This window comes from Oncorhynchus kisutch, linkage group LG12 (assembly GCF_002021735.2).
Source record: "Oncorhynchus kisutch isolate 150728-3 linkage group LG12, Okis_V2, whole genome shotgun sequence".
In the NCBI taxonomy this organism is placed as follows: domain Eukaryota; kingdom Metazoa; phylum Chordata; class Actinopteri; order Salmoniformes; family Salmonidae; genus Oncorhynchus; species Oncorhynchus kisutch.
Genome location: NC_034185.2, coordinates 16,217,395 through 16,240,419, shown reverse-complemented (window position 1 = coordinate 16,240,419; position 23,025 = coordinate 16,217,395). Strand labels below are relative to the sequence as shown.

General features: G+C 44.0%; 2 protein-coding genes across 8 annotated transcripts in view; one reads left to right on the top strand and one right to left on the bottom strand.

The window, feature by feature from the left end:
• The window catches only part of LOC109901341 (kinase D-interacting substrate of 220 kDa B), a 56,404-nt gene extending 44,505 nt beyond the window's left edge, over positions 1–11,899 (top strand). For 4 of the 7 annotated variants that reach the window (XM_031836977.1, XM_031836978.1, XM_031836975.1 and 1 more), the window contains 4 exons: positions 1,637–1,774; positions 3,780–3,878; positions 4,138–4,368; positions 8,517–11,899. In XM_031836977.1, the coding sequence (XP_031692837.1) occupies positions 1,637–1,774; positions 3,780–3,878; positions 4,138–4,368; positions 8,517–9,719 (1,671 nt within the window). In that variant the 3' untranslated portion in view covers positions 9,720–11,899. The remainder of the gene's footprint in view (positions 1–1,636; positions 1,775–3,779; positions 3,879–4,137; positions 4,369–8,516) is intronic. The other 3 variants (XM_031836980.1, XM_031836979.1, XM_031836981.1) reach the window with 1 other exon arrangement.
• A 538-nt stretch (positions 11,900–12,437) lies between these two features.
• Positions 12,438–14,760, bottom strand: LOC109900229 (DNA-binding protein inhibitor ID-2). The gene is made up of 3 exons (XM_020495923.2): positions 14,305–14,760; positions 13,754–13,817; positions 12,438–12,884 (listed from the first exon to the last, which is right to left on the bottom strand). Exons 1-2 carry the CDS (start codon positions 14,695–14,697, stop codon positions 13,773–13,775), a joined length of 438 nt encoding a protein of 145 aa, XP_020351512.1. The 5' UTR covers positions 14,698–14,760; the 3' UTR covers positions 12,438–12,884; positions 13,754–13,772.
• Positions 14,761–23,025: the final 8,265 nt, after the last annotated feature.

Sequence of the window (23,025 nt, the reverse complement as noted above, 5' to 3'; positions counted from 1 at the left end):
GATCTGCTTCTGTCATACTATTTAAGACCTATTTACAATTACAGATGTTTTATAACTTTGTAAGATACATTGTAGATTTGTAACACTTGTACAAGTCTCTATAAGCATTTCAAACATTTGATTTTTGTCTGGCCCTTCTAGCTGAACTCTCCTTACCTAAACCCTGTCTTCTGAAGACCGTCCTCCTACTCTGAGTCAGTGACGTTGAACATACAGCCTGTGGTTTCATAAAGACCTAAAACTAACCTGTTTGACAAGTGAATAATAATAATAATCCTGCACCATGTATTTCTGTGTACATTCTATCCGTACTCAAAGTTACTGTGATACTGGGTGTGTATCACCGGTTAATTACTAGAACAGACATCCTCAGTCAAGTCAATGGTCTGAGGGGCTGTTCTAGTGATTCTATTTCTACACTCTTAGCAAGAAAGGTGCTATCTAGAACCTTAAAGGGTTCTTCGGCTATTCCCATAGGAAAACCCTTTGTAGAACCCTTTCTGGTACTAGGGGAGAACCCGCTTGGTTCCATGTAGAACCCGGTCCACAGAGGGGTTTTCCTATGGGGAGACAGCCGAAGAACCCTTTCGGAAACATTTTTTCTAAGAGTGTATGGTCTAACTCCTGAATTAGTGAGTAGCCTAGTAGTGATAGTAGATAGCAGGAAGTGATGTCACAGATTACATCCAAGTTTTATTTAATTTTTTACCCCACAGTATTCTCTCATCCACTCACTGACAACGTTTGGTTTGGACCTAACCTCTATTAACCCCATTGACATATTGTATTCACCCTCAGGATAGCTCCACTCATCAACAACCCATTGGAGATGAAATCATATTGTATTCACCCTCAGGATAGCTCCACTCATCAACAACCCATTGGAGATGAAATCATATTGTATTCACCCTCAGGATAGCTCCACTCATCAACAACCCATTGGAGATGAAATCATATTGTATTCACCCTCAGGATAGCTCCACTCATCAACAACCCATTGGAGATGAAATCATATTGTATTCACCCTCAGGATAGCTCCACTCATCAACAACCCATTGGAGATGAAATCATATTGTATTCACCCTCAGGATAGCTCCACTCATCAACAACCCATTGGAGATGAAATCATATTGTATTCACTCTCAGGATAGCTCCACTCATCAACAACCCATTGGAGATGAAATCATATTGTATTCACCCTCAGGATAGCTCCACTCATCAACAACCCATTGGAGATGAAATCATATTGTATTCACCCTCAGGATAGCTCCACTCATCAACAACCCATTGGAGATGAAATCATATTGTAGTTCTCTCATACCTACTGATGCTTTATGTTCCCTACATTCTTCTCATGTTGCTCTCCCCTTTCACTGGGCCTTCCTGTGTTACCTTTGCAGATATCAGTGTTTCAGCATGGAATTCCCATTCTATTATATTTTATATCACTGCATTTCTACTCAAATGGGCAGAAGTTACTATTGATGAGTACAGCACATGATACCTTTGAGAAATGTAATCTTGACCTCCATTAAATGTAGCCATACTGTATTAACCAATAAGCCATGTTTTACCTGTTAGTTGACTCCTCTATCTGGTAATTGACGTGTGTTCTGGACCTGGTTGTGTGTGTCAGGGTTCAGCCTCGGTGGTGTCGGGGACCCCGGCCATCCTCCTGAGCTCCATGAACACAGACACAGTGTGTGAACGTGTCAAACATATCGAGGGTATCGACCAGAGCATGCTGGCCCAGTACACTGCCACCATTAAGAAGGTGAGCAGAGAGAGAGATAGATCTCTACCATTAACCTCCTCTCTACCATTAACCTCCTCTCTACTCCTCTCTACCATTAACCTCCTCTCTCTCTACCATCAACCTCTCCCTCCTCTCCCTCTCTCTACCATTAACATCTTCTCTCTCTACCATTAACCTCTTCTCTCTCTACCATGAACCTCTTGTCTCTCTACCATTAACCTCTTCTCTCTCTACCATTAACCTCCTCTCTCTCTACCATTAATCTCCTCTCTCTCTACCATTAACCTCTTCGCTCTCTACCATTAACCTCTTCGCTCTCTACCATTAACCTCTTCTCTCTCTACCATTAACCTCCTCTCTCTCTCTCTACCATTAACCTCCTCTCTCTCTCTCTACCATTAACCTCCTCTCTCTCTACCATTAACCTCCTCTCTCTCTCTACCATTAACCTCTCTCTCTCTCTCTCTACCATTAACCTCCTCTCTCTCTACCATTAACCTCCTCTCTCTCTCTACCATTAACCTCTCTCTCTCTCCCTCTCTCTCTCTACCATTAACCTCCCCCCCTCTCTATCATAAACCTCCTCTCGCTCTCACTCTACCATTAACATTATCTCTCTCTCTCTCTCTACCATTAATTAACCTCCCCCTCTCTACCATCAACCTCCCCTCGCTCTCTCTACCATTAACCGTCTCTCTCTCTCTCTCCCTCTCTCTCTCTCTCTCTCTCTCTCCCTCTCTCTACCATTAACCTCCCCCTCTCTACCATCAACCTCCTCTCACTCGCTTGCTCGCTCTCTCTACCATTAACATTCTCTCTCTATCTATCTCTCTCTCTCTCTCTCTACCATTAATCTCCCCCTCTCTACCATCAACCTCCTCTCGCTCTCTCTCTACCATTAACATTCTCTCTCTCTCTACCATTAACATTCTCTCTCTCTACCATTAACCTCTTCTCTCTACCATTAATCTCCCCTCCCTACCATTAACCTCCTCTCTCTACCATTAACCTCCTCTCTCTACCATTAATCTCCCCTCCCTACCATTAACCTCCCCTCTCTCTACCATTAACCTCCCCTCTCTCTACCATCAACCTCCTCTCGCTCTCTCTCTACCATTAACCTTCTCTCTCTCTCTACCATTAACCTCCTCTCTCTACCATTAACCTCCTCTCTCTATCATTAATCTCCCCTCCCTACCATTAACCTCCCCTCTCTCTACCAATATCCTCCCCTCTCTCTCTACCATTGACCTCCCCTCTCTCTCTACCATTGATCTCCCCTCTCTCTATCAATTACCTCCCCTCTCTCTCTCTCTCTCTCTCTGACCTCCCCTCTCTCCCTACCATTGACCTCCCCTCTCTCTCTACCATTAACCTCCCCTCTCCCTCTACCGTTGACCTCCCCCCTCTCTCTACCGCTAACCAACCCTCTCTCTACCGCTAACCTCCCCTCTCTCTCTACCGTTAACCCCCTCTCTCTCTACCGTTAACCTTCTCTCTCTCTCTCTCTCTCTACCATTAACCTTATCTCTCTACCATTAACCTCCTCTCTCTACCATTAACCTCCTCTCTCTACCATTAATCTCCCCTCCCTACCATTAACCTCCCCTCTCTCTACCATTGACCTCTCCTCTCTCTCTACCATCGACCTCCCCTCTCTCTCTACCATTGATCTCCCCTCTCTCGCTCTCTGACCCCCTCTCTCTCTCTCTGACCTCCCCTCTCTCTCTGACCTCCCCTCTCTCCCTACCATTGACCTCCCCTCTCTCTCTACCATTAACCTCCCCTCTCCCTCTACCATTGATCTCCCCTCTACCGTTGACCTCCCCCCTCTCTCTACCGCTAACCAACCCTCTCTCTCTACCGCTAACCTCCCCTCTCTCTCTACCGTTAACCTCCCCTCTCTCTACCATTAACCTCCTCTCTCGCTACCATTAATCTCTTCTATCTCTCTCTCTCTCTCATTCATATATATATATGCGGTTCTCCTCTTCCTTGTTTCATTCTCTTCTTTGTCTCTCAGGCTAATGTGAATGGCAGAGTTCTGACCCAGTGCAACATTGATGAGCTGAAGAATGAAATGAAAATGAACTTTGGAGACTGGCAGCTCTTCAGAGGAACCGTGAGTTTAACCCTAACCTTGCCTCTTGCCTGTTATTTTCTTTTGTAGTGGATTTACCAATAGCTTTAACACTGGACACTGCTGTTATCAAGCACTTCTTAACCCAGTAATTACTATTTAGCCCAGCCGTATTTAGAGATTGGTGCAATATTCCTTTCTTTTCTTCTTTCTCTCTTCCTCCTCCACTTCCTCTTCTACTTTCTCTTCTTCTTCCTTTCCCTCCTACTCCTCTGCCTTCTCTCGCCTCCTGTTCCTCTAGGTGTTGGAGATGCGTCACGTGGAGAGCCAGGTGCTTCATGAGGAGGCTCCCAGTGAGGTGGACAGCAGTGTGGTGGGCCACGGGGAACCGAGGCGCCAGGTCGCCCCGCCCCACGCCGGTACCGCCAACCTCGACGCCAACTCACCCATGTACAGCTTCAACCTGAGCTTTGAGGAACTGAGCAATGTGGGACTGGACGAGCCTCCCAGGCACAGCAACAACACATGGATGGTGAGTGACTGGTGGTCTCTTCGATTGTAGAGAGGTCTATGTTGCGTCATTATATTACGTTGACAGAAAGACTGGAATTGTGTAGCTACAGTGCGTTGCGAAAGTATTTGGCCCCCTTGAACTTTGCAACCTTTTGCCACATTTCAGGCTTCAAACATAAAGATATAAAACTGTATTTTTTTGTGAAGAATCAACAACAAGTGGGACACAATCATGAAGTGGAACGACATTTATTGGATATTTCAAACTTTTTTAACAAATCAAAAACTTAAAAATTGGGCATGCAAAATTATTCAGCCCCTTTACTTTCAGTGCAGAAAACTCTCTCCAGAAGTTCAGTGAGGATCTCTGAATGATCCAATGTTGACCTAAATGACTAATGATGATAAATACAATCCACCTGTGTGTAATCAAGTCTCCGTATAAATGCACCTGCACTGTGATAGTCTCAGAGGTCCGTTAAAAGCGCAGAGAGCATCATAAAGAACAAGGAACACACCAGGCAGGTCCGAGATACTGTTTTGAAGATGTTTAAAGCCGGATTTGGATACAAAAAGATTTCCCAAGCTTTAAACATCCCAAGGAGCACTGTGCAAGCGATAATATTGAAATGGAAGGAGTATCAGACCACTGCAAATCTACCAAGACCTGGCCGTCCCTCTAAACTTTCAGCTCATACAAGGAGAAGACTGATCAGAGATGCAGCCAAGAGGCCCATGATCACTCTGGATGAACTGCAGAGATCTACAGCTGAGGTGGGAGACTGTCCATAGGACAACAATCAGTCGTATATTGCACAAATCTGGCCTTTATGGAAGAGTGGCAAGAAGAAAGCCATTTCTTAAAGATATCCATAAAAAGTGTCATTTAAAGTTTGCCACAAGCCACCTGGGAGACACACCAAGCATGTGGAAGAAGGTGCTCTGGTCAGATGAAACCAAAATTGAACTTTTTGGCAACAATGCAAAACATTATGTTTGGCGTAAAAGCAACACAGCTCATCACCCTGAACACACCATCCCCACTGTCAAACATGGTGGTGGCAGCATCAGACAATGTTCCAAAACATAAAGCAAAATCTACAATGGAATGGTTCAAAAATAAACATATCCAGGTGTTAGAATGGCCAAGTCAAAGTCCAGACCTGAATCCAATCGAGAATCTCACTGAGCTCGAGCTGTTTTACAAGGAGGAATGGGAAAAAATGTCAGTCTCTCGATGTGCAAAACTGATAGAGACATGCCCCAAGCGACTTACAGCTGTAAACGCAGCAAAAGTTGGCGCTACAAAGTATTAACTTAAGGGGGCTGAATAATTTTGCACGCCCAATTTTTCAGTTTTTGATTTGTTAAAAAAGTTTGAAATATCCAATAAATGTCGTTCCACTTCATGATTGTGTCCCACTTGTTGTTGATTCTTCACAAAAAAATACAGTTTTATATCTTTGTTTGAAGCCTGAAATGTGGCAAAAGGTCGCAAAGTTCAAGGGGGCCGAATACTTTCGCAAGGCACTGTATTTACAGTACCAGTCAAAAGGTTGGACACCTACTCATTCAAGGGTTTTTCTTTATTTTTACTATTTTCTACATTGTAGAATAATAGTGAAGATATTAAAACTATGAAATAACACACATGGAATCATGTAGTAACCAAAAAAAGTGTTAAACAAATCAAATTATGTTTTATATTTTTGATTCCTCAAAGTAGACACCCTTTGCCTTGATGACAACTTTGCTGACTGTAGGCATTCTTTCAACCAGCTTCATGAGGAATGCTTTTCAAACTGTCTTGAAGGAATTCCCACATATGCTGAGCACCTGTTGGCTGCTTTTCCATCACTCTGCGGTCCAACCCATCCCAAACCATCTCATCCCAAACCATCCCAGGCCAGGTCATCTGATGCAGCATTCTTCTCCTTGGTCAAATAGCTCTTACACAGCCTGGAGGTGTGTTTTGGGTCAGTGTCCTGTTGATAGTCGCACTAAGCGCGAACCAGATGGGATGGCGTATCGCTGCAGAATGCTGTGGTAGCCATGCTGGTTAAGTGTGTCTTGAATTCTAAATAAATCACAGACAGTGTCACCAGCAAACCACCCCACACCATCATACCTCCTCCTCCATGCTTCACGGTGGGAACCACACATGCAGAGATCATCCATCCATGGCAGTTGGAACCAAAAATCGTACATTTGGACTCATTAGATCGAAAGACAGATTTCCACCTGTCTAATGTCCATTGCTTTTGTTTGCCCAAGAAAGTCTCCTCTTCTTATTGTTGTCCTTTAGTAGTGGTTTATTTGCAGAAATTTGACCATGAAGGCCTGATTCATGCAGTCTCCTCTGAACAGTTGATTTTGAGATGTGTCTGTTACTTGAACTCTGTGAAGCATTTATTTGGGCTGCAATCTGAGGCTGGTAACTCTAATGAACTTATCCTCTGCAGCAGAGGTAACTCTGGGTCTTCCTTTCCTGTGGCGGTCCTCATGAGAGCCAGTTTCATCATAGCGCTTGGTTTTTGCAACTGCACTTGAAGAAACTTTCAGGGTTCTTGAAAATGTCTGGATTGACTGACCTTCATGTCAGTCAAAGTAATGATGGACTGTCGTTTCTCTTTGCTTGTTTGAGCTGTTCTTGCCATAATATGGTATTTTACCAAATAGGACTATCTTCTGTATACCACCTCTACCTTGTCACAACATAATTGATTGGCTCAAATGTGCAAGTTAACTTTTAACAAGACATTCCTGTAAATGTAAATGCATTCCAGGTCAAATCAAATCAAATGTTATTTGTCACATACACATGGTTAGCAGATGTTAATGCGAGTGTAGCGAAATGCTTGTGCTTCTAGTTCCGACAATGCAGTAATAACCAACAAGTAATCTAACTAACAATTCCAAAACTACTGTCTTATACACAGTGTAAGGGGATAAAGAATATGTACATAAGGATATATGAATGAGTGATGGTACAGAGCAGCATAGGCAAGATACAGTAGATGGTATCGAGTACAGTATATACATATGAGATGAGTATGTAAACAAAGTGGCATAGTTAAAGTGACTAGTGATACATGTATTACATAAGGATGCAGTCGATGATATAGAGTACAGTATATACGTATGCATATTAGATGAATAATGTAGGGTAAGTAACATTATATAAGGTAGCATTGTTTAAAGTGGCTAGTGATATATTTACATCATTTCCCATCAATTCCCATTATTAAAGTGGCTGGAGTTGAGTCAGTGTCAGTGTGTTGGCAGCAGCCACTCAATGTTAGTGGTGGCTGTTTAACAGTCTGATGGCCTTGAGATAGAAGCTGTTTTTCAGTCTCTCGGTCCCAGCTTTGATGCACCTGTACTGACCTCACCCTCTGGATGATAGCGGGGTGAACAGGCAGTGGCTCGGGTGGTTGATGTCCTTGATGATCTTTATGGCCTTCCTGTAACATCGGGTGGTGTAGGTGTCCTGGAGGGCAGGTAGTTTGCCCCCGGTGATGCGTTGACCTCACTACCCTCTGGAGAGCCTTACGGTTGTGGGCGGAGCAGTTGCCGTACCAGGCGGTGATACAGCCCACCAGGATGCTCTCGATTGTGCATCTGTAGAAGTTTGTGAGTGCTTTTGGAGACAAGCCAAATTTCTTCAGCCTCCTGAGGTTGAAGAGGCGCTGCTGCGCCTTCTTCACGATGCTGTCTGTGTGAGTGGACCAATTCAGTTTGTCTGTGATGTGTATGCCGAGGAACTTAAAACTTGCTACCCTCTCCACTACTGTTCCTCATGAAGTTGGTTGAGAGAATGCCAAGAATGCCAAGAATGTGCAAAGCTGTCATCAAAGCAAAGGGTGGCTACTTTGAAGAGTCTCATCTAAAATATATTTTGTTTTGTTTAACACTTTTTTTGGTGACTACATGATTCCATGTGTTATTTCATGGTTTTGATATCTTCACTGTTATTCTACAATGTAACAAATAGTCAAATAAAGATAAACCCTTGAATGAGTAGGTGTGTCCAAACTTTTGACTGGTACTGTATATGTACAGAACCATGAATTAAGCTGTTGGCCTGTATGTAAACCAAATGATAGCCTTCATATGTACTTCGACCACAGATCTAGGAGATGTAATGTTCCATGTCCCCCTCTCCAGGCCCCCACCCACCGCACCCCCAGCATGTCCAGCCTCAACTCCCAGGAGTCGTCCAACGACATCGTCAAGCTGACGGAAAAGCAGCAGTCAGAGTACCGCAACGCCTACCAGGAGTACATCGCCCAGATGGCCACGCTGGAAGTAGGCGGAGGAGGGGGAGAGAAGCCCGTCCAGCCCCACCCCAACCAGTTCATGACCTCTGCCAGCTCCGAGGACAAAACCAAGGACAAGGCTACCACCAAGAGAAGCACCTCCAAGCTTCCCGCCGTGGACGCCCCAGACTTCACCACCGCCGAAGCCCCCCTGGACCCCATCACAGAGGAGGACGAGAAGCAGGACCCCCATGGCTCCTCCAAGACCCTGCTCGGACGCAAGGCGCCCGGGTCCAGTGACCGGGGGAGCGGCCTGTTTCAGGGAGCAGCCGACCTCAAGATGAAGACCGGCGGGCTGCCCTACCAGAAGCTCACCAGCGACGACGAGGATTCAGAGAACTCCGACGCTCCTCTCTTGGGGGACGCGAAAAAGCCAGGTGACCTCAAAGCATCCTCCCTGGCTCTGGCTAAGGGTAAAGAATACCTGTCTGACGCCATGCTGGATAAGAAGGATTCGTCTGACTCCGGCATGCGCTCCAACGAGAGCTCGCCCAACCACTCCCTGCAGGACGAGGAGGCTGACCTGTCCCAGCTGGAGCAGGCCAACCTGATCGAGCTGGACCAGGAGGACAGCCAGAGCCGGGCGGCCAGTAAGAGGGGTCTGCCCAGCAGCCTGAGTGGTCTCCAGGACCCAGCTGTGGCCCGCATGTCCATCTGCTCTGAGGACCAGTGCAGCCTGCTGGCCAGCAGCCCCGAAGAGAGCTGGCCTTCGTCCAAGAGCTACAACCTCAACCGCACGCCCAGCAACACCACCCTTAACAACAACACCAACGCCCAGCAGCAGGGGAACCAGCAGCGTTGCCAGGGACAGAGGGCTCCAATGGGGTCCACCGACACCACCTGTTCCACCCCTACATCCTCCTCCATCAGCGAGGTCATCATCTCCCCGGGTTCCGGCACCACCAGTACCACCACCAAGCCCGGCCCGCACAACGAGAACGTGCGCGTGGTGCACCTGAAGAGGGGGCTGAACCCCGGGGATCCTCCGGAGATCACCACCGTGTCCTCCGACACCGTCACTTTCGGAGAGGAGCGCGAGAGCATCCTGTGAGCCCCCCTGCCCATCTCATTTCCAGGAGAGCACTTAGTCAGTAGATGTTTGGTGTGGTAATCTGACAATGCATGCGTAGCAAGGTACCGTAGCTAGCTAAATGGGTAAATAAATTATGTTAGTGCTTGGTGTGCACTAAGTAGATAGCCTTGTTAAACCAGCCTGATCTGGCAACCTCACATTCTGTTACAGGAGAGCGCAGCGGTTAGTCTGGTTTCACCAGGCTACTAAGTAGAGGTAGCTCACTGAGATGTTGTACTCTGTATTTGTATCGTCTAAAGTGAAGTGAAGTGACCTCTACTAACTGTCTTGATATTCTCTAGAGGTGAAGGTAGCTAGCTATGTACACTGTAAAAATTTAAAAAAAGATCTTTAGATCAACCTAATTTACTTCACCTCTGGTAAAAACAACAACATTATTATGACAAATATATGATTCAATGCCAAATGTTATATTTCATTATATTTGACGTTGTTACCTGTTTATTTCAATTATTTAAACCTACATTTCCCCTTTGGTTAAACTTAATATAACAAATCCCAAAAATATTTAATGACAATACAACCTATTTTTTTTTTATCTTGTTCCTAGTTCACTTTTTAATTTGGAAATACCTTTCCACATTTATTCTGTGTTACAAGCAATTTAAATCAACAAGCTAAAAAATAAGATGTTTTAAAATAATTTTTCCAAACTAAAGACCTTCACATTTAGGAACCACAATATCATAACCAAGCAATGGCTACCATCACATAGAAACGTTATCAAGCGCTTTAGTATCATTACAGATGAGTTACAAGATTAAGTTTGAATAACAAATACAATAGACCACCTCAACTGGAATGACATTCATTCTCAGGGGGGGGGGGGGGGGGGGGGGCAAAAATAACCAACTGAAAGCCACGCCTCGGCAACTCTTCTGATAGGCTGCCGTCGCTACATTGCCCCTCCCACTATTCAATATGCATGAGGTGTTGAAAGCAATTTAGAAGCTTTCGTTCAAATAAAAAAATCACATTGATCTGACGAATTCGTTATTTGATTTCAGACAAATTGATAGAACAGGTTGAATTAACCAAAGTGTACATTTCGATCATTCCAATCAGTAAAAGCACTTAACAGCGTCGTCCCATTTTTTACAGTACAATTGATAACATAACTACATACAGTGACTAACTATCTGTTTATTGTTTTGCACTATAACAAGCATGGTAGCCTGGGTGTCAGTCTGTCTGTGCCATCTCGCCAACTCCTTGTCATGCCAATGGCTTGACAATGAGCAAGAACACAAACAGATCTGGGACCAGGCTACAAGCATGCCTTAACAGTGTTAATATTAGCTGCTGCTGCCTATGTGTGTCAAAAAGTGATGTATTGAGCTTGTGTGTGGGTAAAAGAGAAGATACCTGGTATAGATGAAGAATGAATGCATATGAACACGTGAGCCAAATGAACAAAATTGTGTGTGGGATGTTTTTGTCGTGTCTCAGCAAATGACATGGAGGAGAGTCAACTAAACTATTTGTCTCATTGCAAAAGCCACAGGGCTATTTTACCTTCCTATGGGCCCTGGTCCAAAGTAGTGCGCTATCGGTGGAATAGGGTGCCATTTGGGACCCATATCCTGCCAACACGAACAAAAATGTTGGATAAAAGGGAGGGACGTTGACACTAATATGAGAAGTAATCTTCAGAAAAAGTTATTGATCGCTGCAGAATTCAGTTGCTGACTCTTCTCCATATGATACATGGGACTGTATGTATGCTGCTTTGTCATGAACAGTGGTTGTAAAGTTATTTGGTTTATTACATGTTGTCAGGGCCTGTCTCCTCCCGTAACGTAGTAGAGGCCCCATTTGTGAATCCGATGCCATTAAATGTCCATTTTAATTAAGCAGATATAAAATGTACACTTAATGGCATCCGATTCACAAATCTGGCTACAGTAAAGATTGGTGTTGCATGCCTACCTAATGAACTGTACATTGCATGCGTAAATGAGTTTGCAAATATCAGTGCAAATGTCAGAGTGCTCTCCTATGTGTTGCATGTGTCTTAACCTGTCAGAAGATAACCATGTGGGAGAAGAACACGAGATATTCTATCTATGAAGGGAAAGAAGTGAATGGTGCCGTCAGACATTATCTGACTGAAAAATAAAACCTGGATGTTGACCTTCCACAGTCTAGCCTCTTGTATGTTCTCACAGAGAAATTATACGTATGAACCACTAAGTATTCTCATACTTTCATATAGCAGTTCCTTCTTAACGTCGACCAGCAGGGGGCGTGCTCCCCCATGCAAAAATAGTATGTGCCGTAAATGTAATATTATGTGCCATTTGTCAGACGCTCTCATCCAAAGCGACTTAAGAGTCATGCGTGCATAAATTGTTTTATGTATGGTTGATCCCGAGAATCGAACCCACTATCCTAGAGTTGCAAGTGCCATGCGTTACCAACTGTGCTCCAGAGAACCACCAGTGTGACGAGATGGATCTGTGCACACCATCCTGGTTAACTAGATGAGATTAGTAACTGCAATGCATTGAGCCTTGTGATAAAAGTCTTCCTAATTAATCTGACTCTATTCAGACACATTAAAAAGCAAGATAAAGGGAAGTTTCTTCCTTTGATGTAAGAGAAAGTACAGTGACAGTAATTTAAAAGATTGAAATAGGTCAGGTATTATAACGTAATATGGATATTAACATAATGTACAGTATAAGGAATATACTTTATTATTGTATAAAAGTGCAATTTACAACATTTCTTTGAAAGCCGCAGTACAATAAAATGCATCTTTATATTCTCTGCAACAAATCAGCTACTATACAGGCATGATTTTGTCTTAACATTTTATATACATCGACTGACCATTAGTCTGTCTGTAGTAATGTGCCACTTCCAAAAGAAAAGGCTATCTCCTCTTGTGGAAAGATATCTTGTTTCAATACTGTAATCTCAGTCAGTCTGTCGTTGTGTTCCCATCGTTGTTGAGGAATCATTCTTCAGTTGGAAGAAAAGAGATTTGCCAGGCCAGTAGATAAATAAAAAGTAAAAACAACAACACATATCTCCTTTCAGGAAGACAAATTAAAGTTAAATCAAGCGGAAATCCAGCCAGCCATTGGAGGGGAACATGAGGTCCTGTTTAAAACACACCTGTAAGAGATTGGGAAGAGAAAAGAGAGTCGTGTTTAAAGAGAAGCAAGGCTAAAGGACAGATGGGGAACTGGACAGTCAGACTGGCGCCTGAGAGGAAGACACTTATTTTTCTACTTTAACCAAACACTGAAATACTGGTGAGTGTGTGTCTCATATGGCACCCTATTCCGTATGTAGTGCACTACTTTTAACCAGGGGGCCCTTAGGGCACTACATAGAAAATAGGGTGCTATTTGGGATTCAAACACTGAAATACTGGGCAATCCCTGAGCACCAGATGGAGGCGTCGACGGAGGAGTAAGCAACATCCTGTCAACCTCTAAGTACAACGTGGGAATGGATCTATACTATAGCTATAATGATGCTGGCTGGCGCCTGCTTTTCCTCTCTGCGAATGATCTACAGACCAGTAGTTTTCAGAACCCACAACCACTGACGGGAGTAGCCAGTCTGTCTTATGTAGCCAGAGACTATTATTTCCTGATCGGTTATTCCATCTACAGTGATGTCATATCTTAGTCCAGTCAACAATATAACACTTCACATAGACTACCCTTTTCAAAGAGCAACTCATACCAAGTATCCGTGACTTTATACACACAAAAAGGTGCTATCTAGAATCTAAAAAGGATTATTTTGCCTGTCCCCATAGGAGAACCCTTTGAAGAACCCTTTTTGGTCCCAGGTAGAACCCATTTGGGTTCTATCTTTCCACAGAGGGTTCTACATGGAATCCAAAAGGGTTCTCCCATCGGGACAGTGTAGTTTGGACCCATTTGAGCGCAGCTTGTTTTTTTCCTAATGAGTAAAATGACCATTTCAAATAGAAATGAGGGATACAATAAAGGCAGTAAGGAAACACTTACCCAGTCAGTGAAGGAGAGTTTAGCTGTCATGAGTCTCTGTCCCTTTGGGGAAGTGGTCAGTTGACTGTAAAAACAGGTAAGACAACAACCACTGTTAAATATCACCATTTACAGAGAGAGGCTCCTGGCATTGCTGAGTGAGTACAGGTGCAGTGGTCTGGTCTCTATTGGGCTGATGCTCCATTCATTCACCACCAAGCTGTCATGTGTACAATAACCAACAGTGGCACATAGTCAAATGCAAAAGCTTTATGAGAAGTCAAATAGGCAGACTGCTTGGAAATAATGTTTTAAAAAATAGATCTATTCTAAAAGCCTTTAATTAAAGTAAGCATATAAACATATATATACAAATGTTTAAAAAATCTTCATTTAAACATATATTAACAAGGCCACATTAAAACTGTACATGTCATAGGATTTAGGGGATCCAATTGAACACGCTAGAATCTGTGTAGCCTACTATGGTTTCGTCTATTTATTTTCTGAACCACTCCAAAACAGAAGTCCTCTAATTGGAAAAAAATAAAGCTATTTGATTCTATTTTTACCTGAAAGGTGATGAGGCTGATGTCTGAGTTGATGGTTGCTAGGGGATTCCTGGGTGATGTTGCCTGTCCCGGCCGCTGCTGCTGATGTTGGCAGCTGGAGAGGGACGTGCTTGAGTCCAGTGCAATCTGAAGGTCCAAGATATAGTCTATAACATGCTGCAATATCTCAATTTTACTGACGTTCCCGTTCTGTGGAAGGCTGGGCACGAGTTCCTTCAGCATTGTGTAGCAGTCGTTCATATTGTACAGCAGACTCAGAGGGTCATCCATCGGGCTCTTGCTCCGGGAGATGCCGAGGGTATGTTCCGACGAGTTGGAGATGTTGTTCCTCATAGACCGCTCCGGGCTTATTGCTTTCATGACGACAGTTGAGTGTGATAAGATATTATGCATGAAAGAAACCGGTATTTTAGGCCAGTCTTCGCCGTGTACAATCAGTCAGCACGCTGTCAATTGTTCTTATAAAGGCTCGTGAACGGGGCTTGTCGCACATCAGAGCGAAATGCACGTCAATTGGCTACCTAGAAGTGTCAATCACTATTCCAAGCAACAGTATTGGTTTAAATGCTGTTGATCTTTTACGTCCCTCCCATATTTTCCGCATTCTTGAGCAAATTATGTGAAGGCGCGCACTAAAGTGATGCTCTTCTCTGTTACCTGCGAGATGAGGTTGGCGGGCCCTTGTGAAAATCTGTTTTGAAGTCATCTGAGTCTGTATTTCTGATCTAAATGAAGGCACATCCATGTGATGAATGTAGTCTACCTCGTAATACATTTAAGTTTGATGTTTTACCATCTATTACATTTCCAAGTTCCAGCTATTATTAGTCTATATTTTTTTCCATAGAGGGAAATGTCAGGGTTTCGTGGCCACTAGCTCATCTGGAGTGAGTTTACTTCACAATGCGTTAAACTATGCTCAGTTTCTCAATTTCTTTCCCACTGTACCAAGATGAACCCAATCGGATGATGGCTTGGCACAACAGAGCTCAACACACACTGCAGTAGCTGTAGCGAGTTGCCTGCATCGCCGCAAGCTCCCACTTCTACCGACTCCCTGGCGCCAGCGCTGTGACGACATCCAATTCACAGCAGCCCTAGAAGCCAGTCGTCGCGGCGCCGCTCAGGCGGCTGCTATGACGACGGCAGCTGCAAGTCAGCGCGCGGGCTCTCAGCTGACTTAAGATGGAGCTCCTCCCGGTGCCTGCCCTGGAGTGTCCGGAGTCACACACCTGCACTGGTGCTTTGCTTTTCTCAACACAACAGATCTACTGTTTCATAACTGTATACTGTCTTATTTCACTAGCTGTCCTAGATTCCACTTTTCTTTTCCTCTTCTCATTTCAAAGTACCCTGTCACTAAATGTTGGTGTCCCAAATGGCACCCTATTCCCTATATAGTGCACTAAAATATAGGGAATACGGTGACATGTGGGTTTAGTACACTATATATGGAATAGGGTGACATTTTGGACGCCACCAATGCTTCATTATGTATTTTCCATGGTCACTCTTGGAAAAGAGTATAGGGAATATGGTGACATTTGGATGGATGCAGCAGGTACCCACTTTCCCTCGGTTTCATATGGAGGATGCAAACAAACTACAAAAATAAGCCATAGTCTCTTTAAAAAGTTCGGGGGGAAATAACACACTGATGTTTTCATGATATTCAAACTTGGTAGGAAGAAGAGACCTGGAGCAGCTGTGAAAATATCATGTCTTTCCAGCACTCATACATAGAGTGAATGTGTTCATTTGAACCTTCTGAGTTAAGAACTACAGGCACATTTGATGGAAAGGAAGACAGAAGTATGTATTTACAGGGCTGTGACTGACTGCCAACGTAGATTTATCATATTAACTAAATGTCTCCCTTTCTGGTATTTTCCACCCTGCTCATCAATGTTGCACTTTATCCAACATGGTAGTATTACAGGGCTTATGTTCTATCCTGTGATATTTATTCTGGACAGCATGCTTGTTGAAGCTGGGACAACATTTACCTTGCATTTCAGAGCAACTATTAATCCTCTATCATAGAATGAACTCCGGGACTCCCTTACTTTTAGATGAAAAGTTTTCCTGTCCACTCTTAGAAAAATGGGTTCCAAAAGGGTTCTTCAGCTGACATCATAGGAGAATCAATTAATCAATCAAATGTATTTATAAAGCCCTTTTTGGAACCCATTTTTCTAAGAGTGGACAGGAAAACTGCAAGCAATACAGATGTAGAAGAATGGTGGCCAGGAAAAACTCACTAAAACCCTTTTTGGTTCCAGGTAAAACCATTTTTGGTTCCAGGTAAAACCCCTTTTTGGTTCCAGGTAGAACCATTTTGGGTTCCATGTAGAACCCTCTGTGGAAAGGAAGCAAAATAGTTATACCTGAAACCAACAAGTGTTCTTCAAAGTGTTCTTCTATGGAGACGGCAGAAGAACCCTTTTAGGTTCTAGATAGCAGCTTTATTTCTAAGAGTGTAGAGCAATCATGAGTTAGCTAGGTTTGATTTCCACTGATATATCTCCCAGTTTCTCAATTGTTTTTACGTGTCATATTTGTTGACATGTTTGTTGACATACAGTATATTTGCTCTGTGGGAAGAATAGCAGCATCCCACATTCAACCCATTTATATGCTGAAGAAAAGAAGGCACTTTAGTTTGTTGTTCCCCGTGGGTCTCGTTCTACCTCTGTCTTCTGAACGACTCCTATGGAAATGGGTCCCTGGCAGGCCTCTGTAATGGGTCTGGATGCATCCCAAATGGCACCCTATTCCCTCAATAGTGCACTACGTTTAACCAGATGTTTGTGGAATGTTAAGTTGTCTATTGTATATGTTGCATGCGTTTATGCATATTTGTGTATTGTCTAAAAACCAAAATAAAAGTACTGAGAATGAGGATACAAATGGCCCCTTACCAAATGGCACTCTATTCCCAATATAGGACTCAAAATACAGAAATCATCCCCGTATGTTGCATTTTTCATCATACAGTGCCTTGCGAAAGTATTCGGCCCCCTTGAACTTTGCGACCTTTTGCCACATTTCAGGCTTCAAACATAAAGATATAAAACAGGTTTTTTTTGTGAAGAATCAACAACAAGTGGGACACAATCATGAAGTGGAACGACATTTATTGGATATTTTTTAACAAATCAGAAACTGAAAAATTGGGCGTGCAAAATTATTCAGCCCCTTTACTTTCAGTGCAGCAAACTCTCTCCAGAAGTTCAGTGAGGATCTCTGAATGACCCAATGTTGACCTAAATGACTAATGATGATAAATACAATCCACCTGTGTGTAATCAAGTCTCCGTATAAATGCACCTGCAGAGTGCTCAGAGTGATCATGGGCCTCTTGGCTGCATCTCTGATCAGTCTTCTCCTTGTATGAGCTGAAAGTTTAGAGGGACGGCCAGGTCTTGGTAGATTTGCAGTGGTCTGATACTCCTTCCATTTCAATATTATCGCTTGCACAGTGCTCCTTGGGATGTTTAAAGCTTGGGAAATCTTTTTGTATCCAAATCCGGCTTTAAACTTCTTCACAACAGTATCTCGGACCTGCCTGGTGTGTTCCTTGTTCTTCATGATGCTCTCTGCGCTTTTAACGGACCTCTAAGACTATCACAGTGCAGGTGCATTTATACGGAGACTTGATTACACACAGGTGGATTGTATTTATCATCATTAGTCATTTAGGTCAACATTGGATCATTCAGAGATCCTCACTGAACTTCTGGAGAGAGTTTGCTGCAGTGAAAGTAAAGGGGCTGAAAAAGTTTGCACGCCCAATTTTTCAGTTTTTGATTTGTTAAAAAAGTTTGAAATATCCAATAAATGTCGTTCCACTTCATGATTGTGTCCCACTTGTTGTTGATTCTTCACAAAAAAATACAGTTTTATATCTTTATGTTTGAAGCCTGAAATGTGGCAAAAGGTCGCAAAGTTCAAGGGGGCCGAATACTTTCGCAAGGCACTGTAGTTCTCATTTCTGTTTCTGTCAATTCAATACGATCACACAATCATGTCATGATTTCTCCTGGGGAACCACTTTTACATGAGGTCTTATTGCTCACAGTGCTGCCTCTCTCTCTCTTCGATACAAAGGGCTTTATTGGCATGGGAAACATATGTTTACATTGCCAGAGCTAGTGAAATAGATAAGCAAAAGCCTCTCTCTCCCAATTCAAAGGGCTTTATTGGCATGGGGAACATATGTTCACATTGTCAAAGCAGATATCTAGAGAATCACACTACTCTTCCTTCCTCTTATTCTTCCTTCTTTACCTCATCATTCTCTCTCTGTCTGTCTCTGTGTTGAGGATAGGAGATGCCTCAGGCAGAACTTCATAGGACAGGTGGTATTTGCTCTGCTGTCTCAAGGCCATGCTGCTGAAACGTCAAAGGTGGAGATGGAAGAGAATACCTGCATAAAACGTTAGCCTTGGCGTCTCTTTCTGTTTGGCCTGGACTTCCTCTCGCCTGGCCTCTGAGCTCTGGATGGCAAATGAGTCCCAAATGGCAACCTATTCCCTATTTAGAGCACTACTTTTGACCAGGGCCCTGCCATTTGGGACGCATATGATGTGTGTGTGATGAGCTACAGGCCCCATTTGCTCACATAGTCCTGGTGGAAATACACACCCTTGTGTCAGAGATGGGTCACTAACCTCGCTGTGTACAGAGAAGATTATTATTGGGAAGGAAAGTGGTGGGGGTGGAGCATCTCGGAAGGAAGGTGGTAACAGAAATCTATCCAATTACTATTGAATGTTTTCTGTTGTTGTGGTGGTTTAACCCCTCTTCGTTTCTCTCTAACTCAACCCCTGATCAGACCTGGTTTTGACCTTCATAGAGTGTGAACTCATACTTGTATGTGTAACGGAGTTCACTCCACAGCTAGCTTGAAGTGTTGTACATAGCGCCATCCAACTGATACCTTTTGGGTGGCTCAAACCATTGGAACGTTGTCAAGGAGGGCGGTCACGTGTGTTAGCATAGCAGAGGTCCCGAGTTCCAACCAGGTATGAGCCAAATCAAGGGGAAGTGGTACTCAATAAGCAAAAATCTAATCAAATTGTATTTGTCACATGCGCCGAATTCAACCTTACCATGAAATACTTACAAGCCCTTAACCAACAATGCAGTTCAAGAAATAGAGTTAAGTAAATATTTACTAAATAAACTAAAGTACAAGCATTTCGCTACAGGTTAGTCGAGGTAATATGTACATGTAGGTAGGGATAAAGTGACTATGTGTCCCGTTGTATAATGATTGGAGACAGGCGCAGGAATACATCATGGGGGGGGGGGGGGGGGGGGGGTTCAATTGCTCCACCCAAAAATACAACATGTCATGAAAAAGGCATGGGGACGAAGCCCAAAACACACCAGCTGTGGAACGACACCGGCCTTGGGGATGACCACAGGGAATCAGTGTGGGTCAGTTGCAGCGGCCGAAGTTGCTCGTCGGACGGAAGGGCCATTCCCGCTGTCTCCATTTATGGTCAGTTATTCTGTCACATTGCATAAATGATTGGAGGCATGCGCAGGAATACTTAACTGGGGTTTGAATACTCCACCCAAAAATACAACATGACATGAAAAGGCACGGGGACGAAGCCCAAAACAAACATGTATACAAAAACACAGGGATGTAACCCAAACAAAAGAGGGACCCGTAATAACAATACACGGGACGAGACCCGTAATAACAAGTGCACAACAATACACAGGACGAGACCCGTAATAACAATACACAGGACGAGACCAGTAATAACAATACACAGGACGAGACCCGTAATAACAAGTGCACAACAATACACAGGACGAGACCAGTAATAACAATACACAGGACGAGACCCGTAATAGCAAGTGCACAACAATACACAGGACGAGACCAGTAATAACAATACACAGGACGAGACCCGTAATAACAAGTGCACAACAATACACAGGATGAGACCCGTAACAACAAGTGTACAACAATACACAGGACGAGACCCGTAATAACAAGTGCACAACAATACACAGGACGAGACCCGTAATAACGAGTGTACAACAATACACAGGACGAGACCCGTAATAACAAGTGCACAACAATACACCGGACGAGACCCGTAATAACAAGTGTACAACAATACACAGGACGAGACCCGTAATAACGAGTGCACAACAATAGACAGGACGAGACCCGTAATAACGAGTGCACAACAATAGACAGGACGAGACCCGTAATAACAAGTGTACAACAATACACAGGACGAGACCCGTAATAACGAGTGCACAACAATAGACAGGACGAGACCCGTAATAACGAGTGTACAACAATACACAGGACGAGACCCGTAATAACAAGTGCACAACAATACACAGGACGAGACCCGTAATAACGAGTGTACAACAATACACAGGACGAGACCCGTAATAACAAGTGTACAACAATACACAGGACGAGACCCGTAATAACAAGTGCACAACAATACACAGGACGAGACCCGTAATAACGAGTGTACAACAATACACAGGACGAGACCCGTAATAACGAGTGTACAACAATACACAAGACGAGACCCGTAATAATGAGTACACAATACGTGTAGGTACTCACAAGACCAACGGACAGGTGAACAATAACCGACCAAGACAATGGTGAACAGAGGGCACATATATACAATTACTAATCGGGGAATGGGAACCAGGTGTGCGTACCTCCGGAACTGGTGCACGGAATGAGCAGCAATACCGGGGGGATCTGTGACACTATGCATAGATAATAAACAGCGAGTAGCAGCAGAGTAAAAACAAATGGGGGGTCAATGTAAATATGTAAAAGCAATCAACGGTGACGTCCATAACATATGCAGACACACACTCACACACATTTGCATTTAAGGAAGTGCAAGTCCGGAAGGCACGGCAGGCTAATTAGAGTGGATTCCAAGCCTATCTCAAATCAGACCATTAAGCGATGTGACACTACATTCAACAGAGCCATAGCTTGCATCACAAATGCCACCTTATTCCCTATTTAGTATACTACTTTTAATACTACCATGGGGGCTCTGCTAGAGAATAGTGCCCTATACAGGGAATAGGTTGCCATTTGGGACACAGATTTACAGTCAGCAGAGAGAGGAAAACGGATATCTAGAGAATCACACTACTCTTCCTTCCTCTTATTCTTCCTTCTTTACCTCGTCATTCATTCCCCTCTTTCCTGTCCTCTATGGTGGGGGCCAGGCTATGGGACCAGGCCAGGTGAGAAGTGTCTTTGCATGGGTCAGTGAGCACCGTGCTGGGGGAGAGACCCACAGGGAGAACACCTGCCTGGTGCTGCCCATCCTCTCTCTCTCTCTCTCTCTCTCTACCCCTCCTCATATTCTCTCTCTCCTCTCCTCTCCTCTCCTCTCCTCTCCTCTCCTCTCCTCTCCTCTCCTCTCCTCTCCTCTCCTCTCCTCTCCTCTCCTCTCCTCTCCTCTCCTCTCCTCTCCTCTCCTCTCCTCTCCTCTTATTCTCTCTCTCTCTCTCTCTCTCCCCTCCACCCCCTCTCTCCCCTCCACCCCCCCCCCCCCCCTCCTCCACTCCCCTCCTGCTCCACTTGCCTCAGCTGCTAACACAGCCAGGCGCCAGGTGGACATCTGCCCACCTCTGGGTAATGGAGCTGTCACTAATGTAGTCCGTTTACTCCCTGCTCTCATTTATGTCTCTCTCTCTCTCCTCCTCTCTTCCCCTCACACTTCACTCCCTCCTTCCATCCCTCTGAGCACTGAACTGTATAACTGCTGAAATTATGTCAAACTTTTCTCACCCTTCTCTCACTCCCCCTGTGACTGCCCCTATGTGACGCAAATTAAGATAGTTCTAACTTAGGCACTGTGAGCACCTTGAGATATTCTGCAAGAATCTCAAATGCATACTCCTCACGTCATCTCTCCTCTCCTCCTTTTCAAAACCAATTGGAGGAGAAGGTTAGAGGGGAGGGACATCTGGCTTTCTCATCTAATGGGTTTTATGTTACGCTACGTTTTTTAAAATTCGATACTGATGATAAACAAAGACTTTCAATTAATGACAGCCAGGGTGAATCAATGTGCACTGTAAAGGGATTAGGGTGCCTTTTGCAATGCATCCTGGGTCAGCGGCAGGCCAGAGACTGGGCTCCTCCACCCAGGAAGACTGGGGGTACTCATCCTCTCCTCTGGTTCTCCTCTCTTGTGCTCCTGCATCTGCACTGCTTGCTCTCTGGTGTTTTAGGCTGGGTATCTGTAAAGCACTTTCACACGTGCTGATGTAAAAAGGGCTTTATAAGTACATTTCATTGATTGATTGATTGTGTTACATTAGCTGCCCTGTCCTACTGTGAACTGGAATGTTCCTCCCTATAAATGACTGAATGACATCTACTTAGCCATTGGTATTCACTTTGATCTATGATTACAGAAGCAACTCTAAAATAACATAGCTCTAATATGAAGATGTAGGATCTTAATTTGAACCAGTATGCTACAGCAGGAAAATAATAATTCAGCAACAGGAAATCTGAAATATTACGTGGAATATTATTAATGGGCATTAAGGGTAATCAAATTAAGATCTTACATATGTAGTATGTACAAATAGTATGTATCCACTTACAGCTGGGCAAAGCTGCACATCATGACATGAGATGTGACAATATTAAAGCTGTGGCCCTGTGAGTATGACTACTAATCCATG

What these genes read in the sequence shown, in the direction of transcription:
- LOC109900229 (XM_020495923.2), bottom strand. Translation starts at nt 14,697, where the DNA reads ATGCATAATATCTTATCACACTCAACTGTCGTCATGAAAGCAATAAGC. An exon ending in TCAGCCTCATCACCTTTCAG is followed by an intron (nt 13,818 to 14,304) that starts GTAAAAATAGAA and finishes CTGTTTTTACAG; the next exon opens with TCAACTGACCACTTCCCCAA.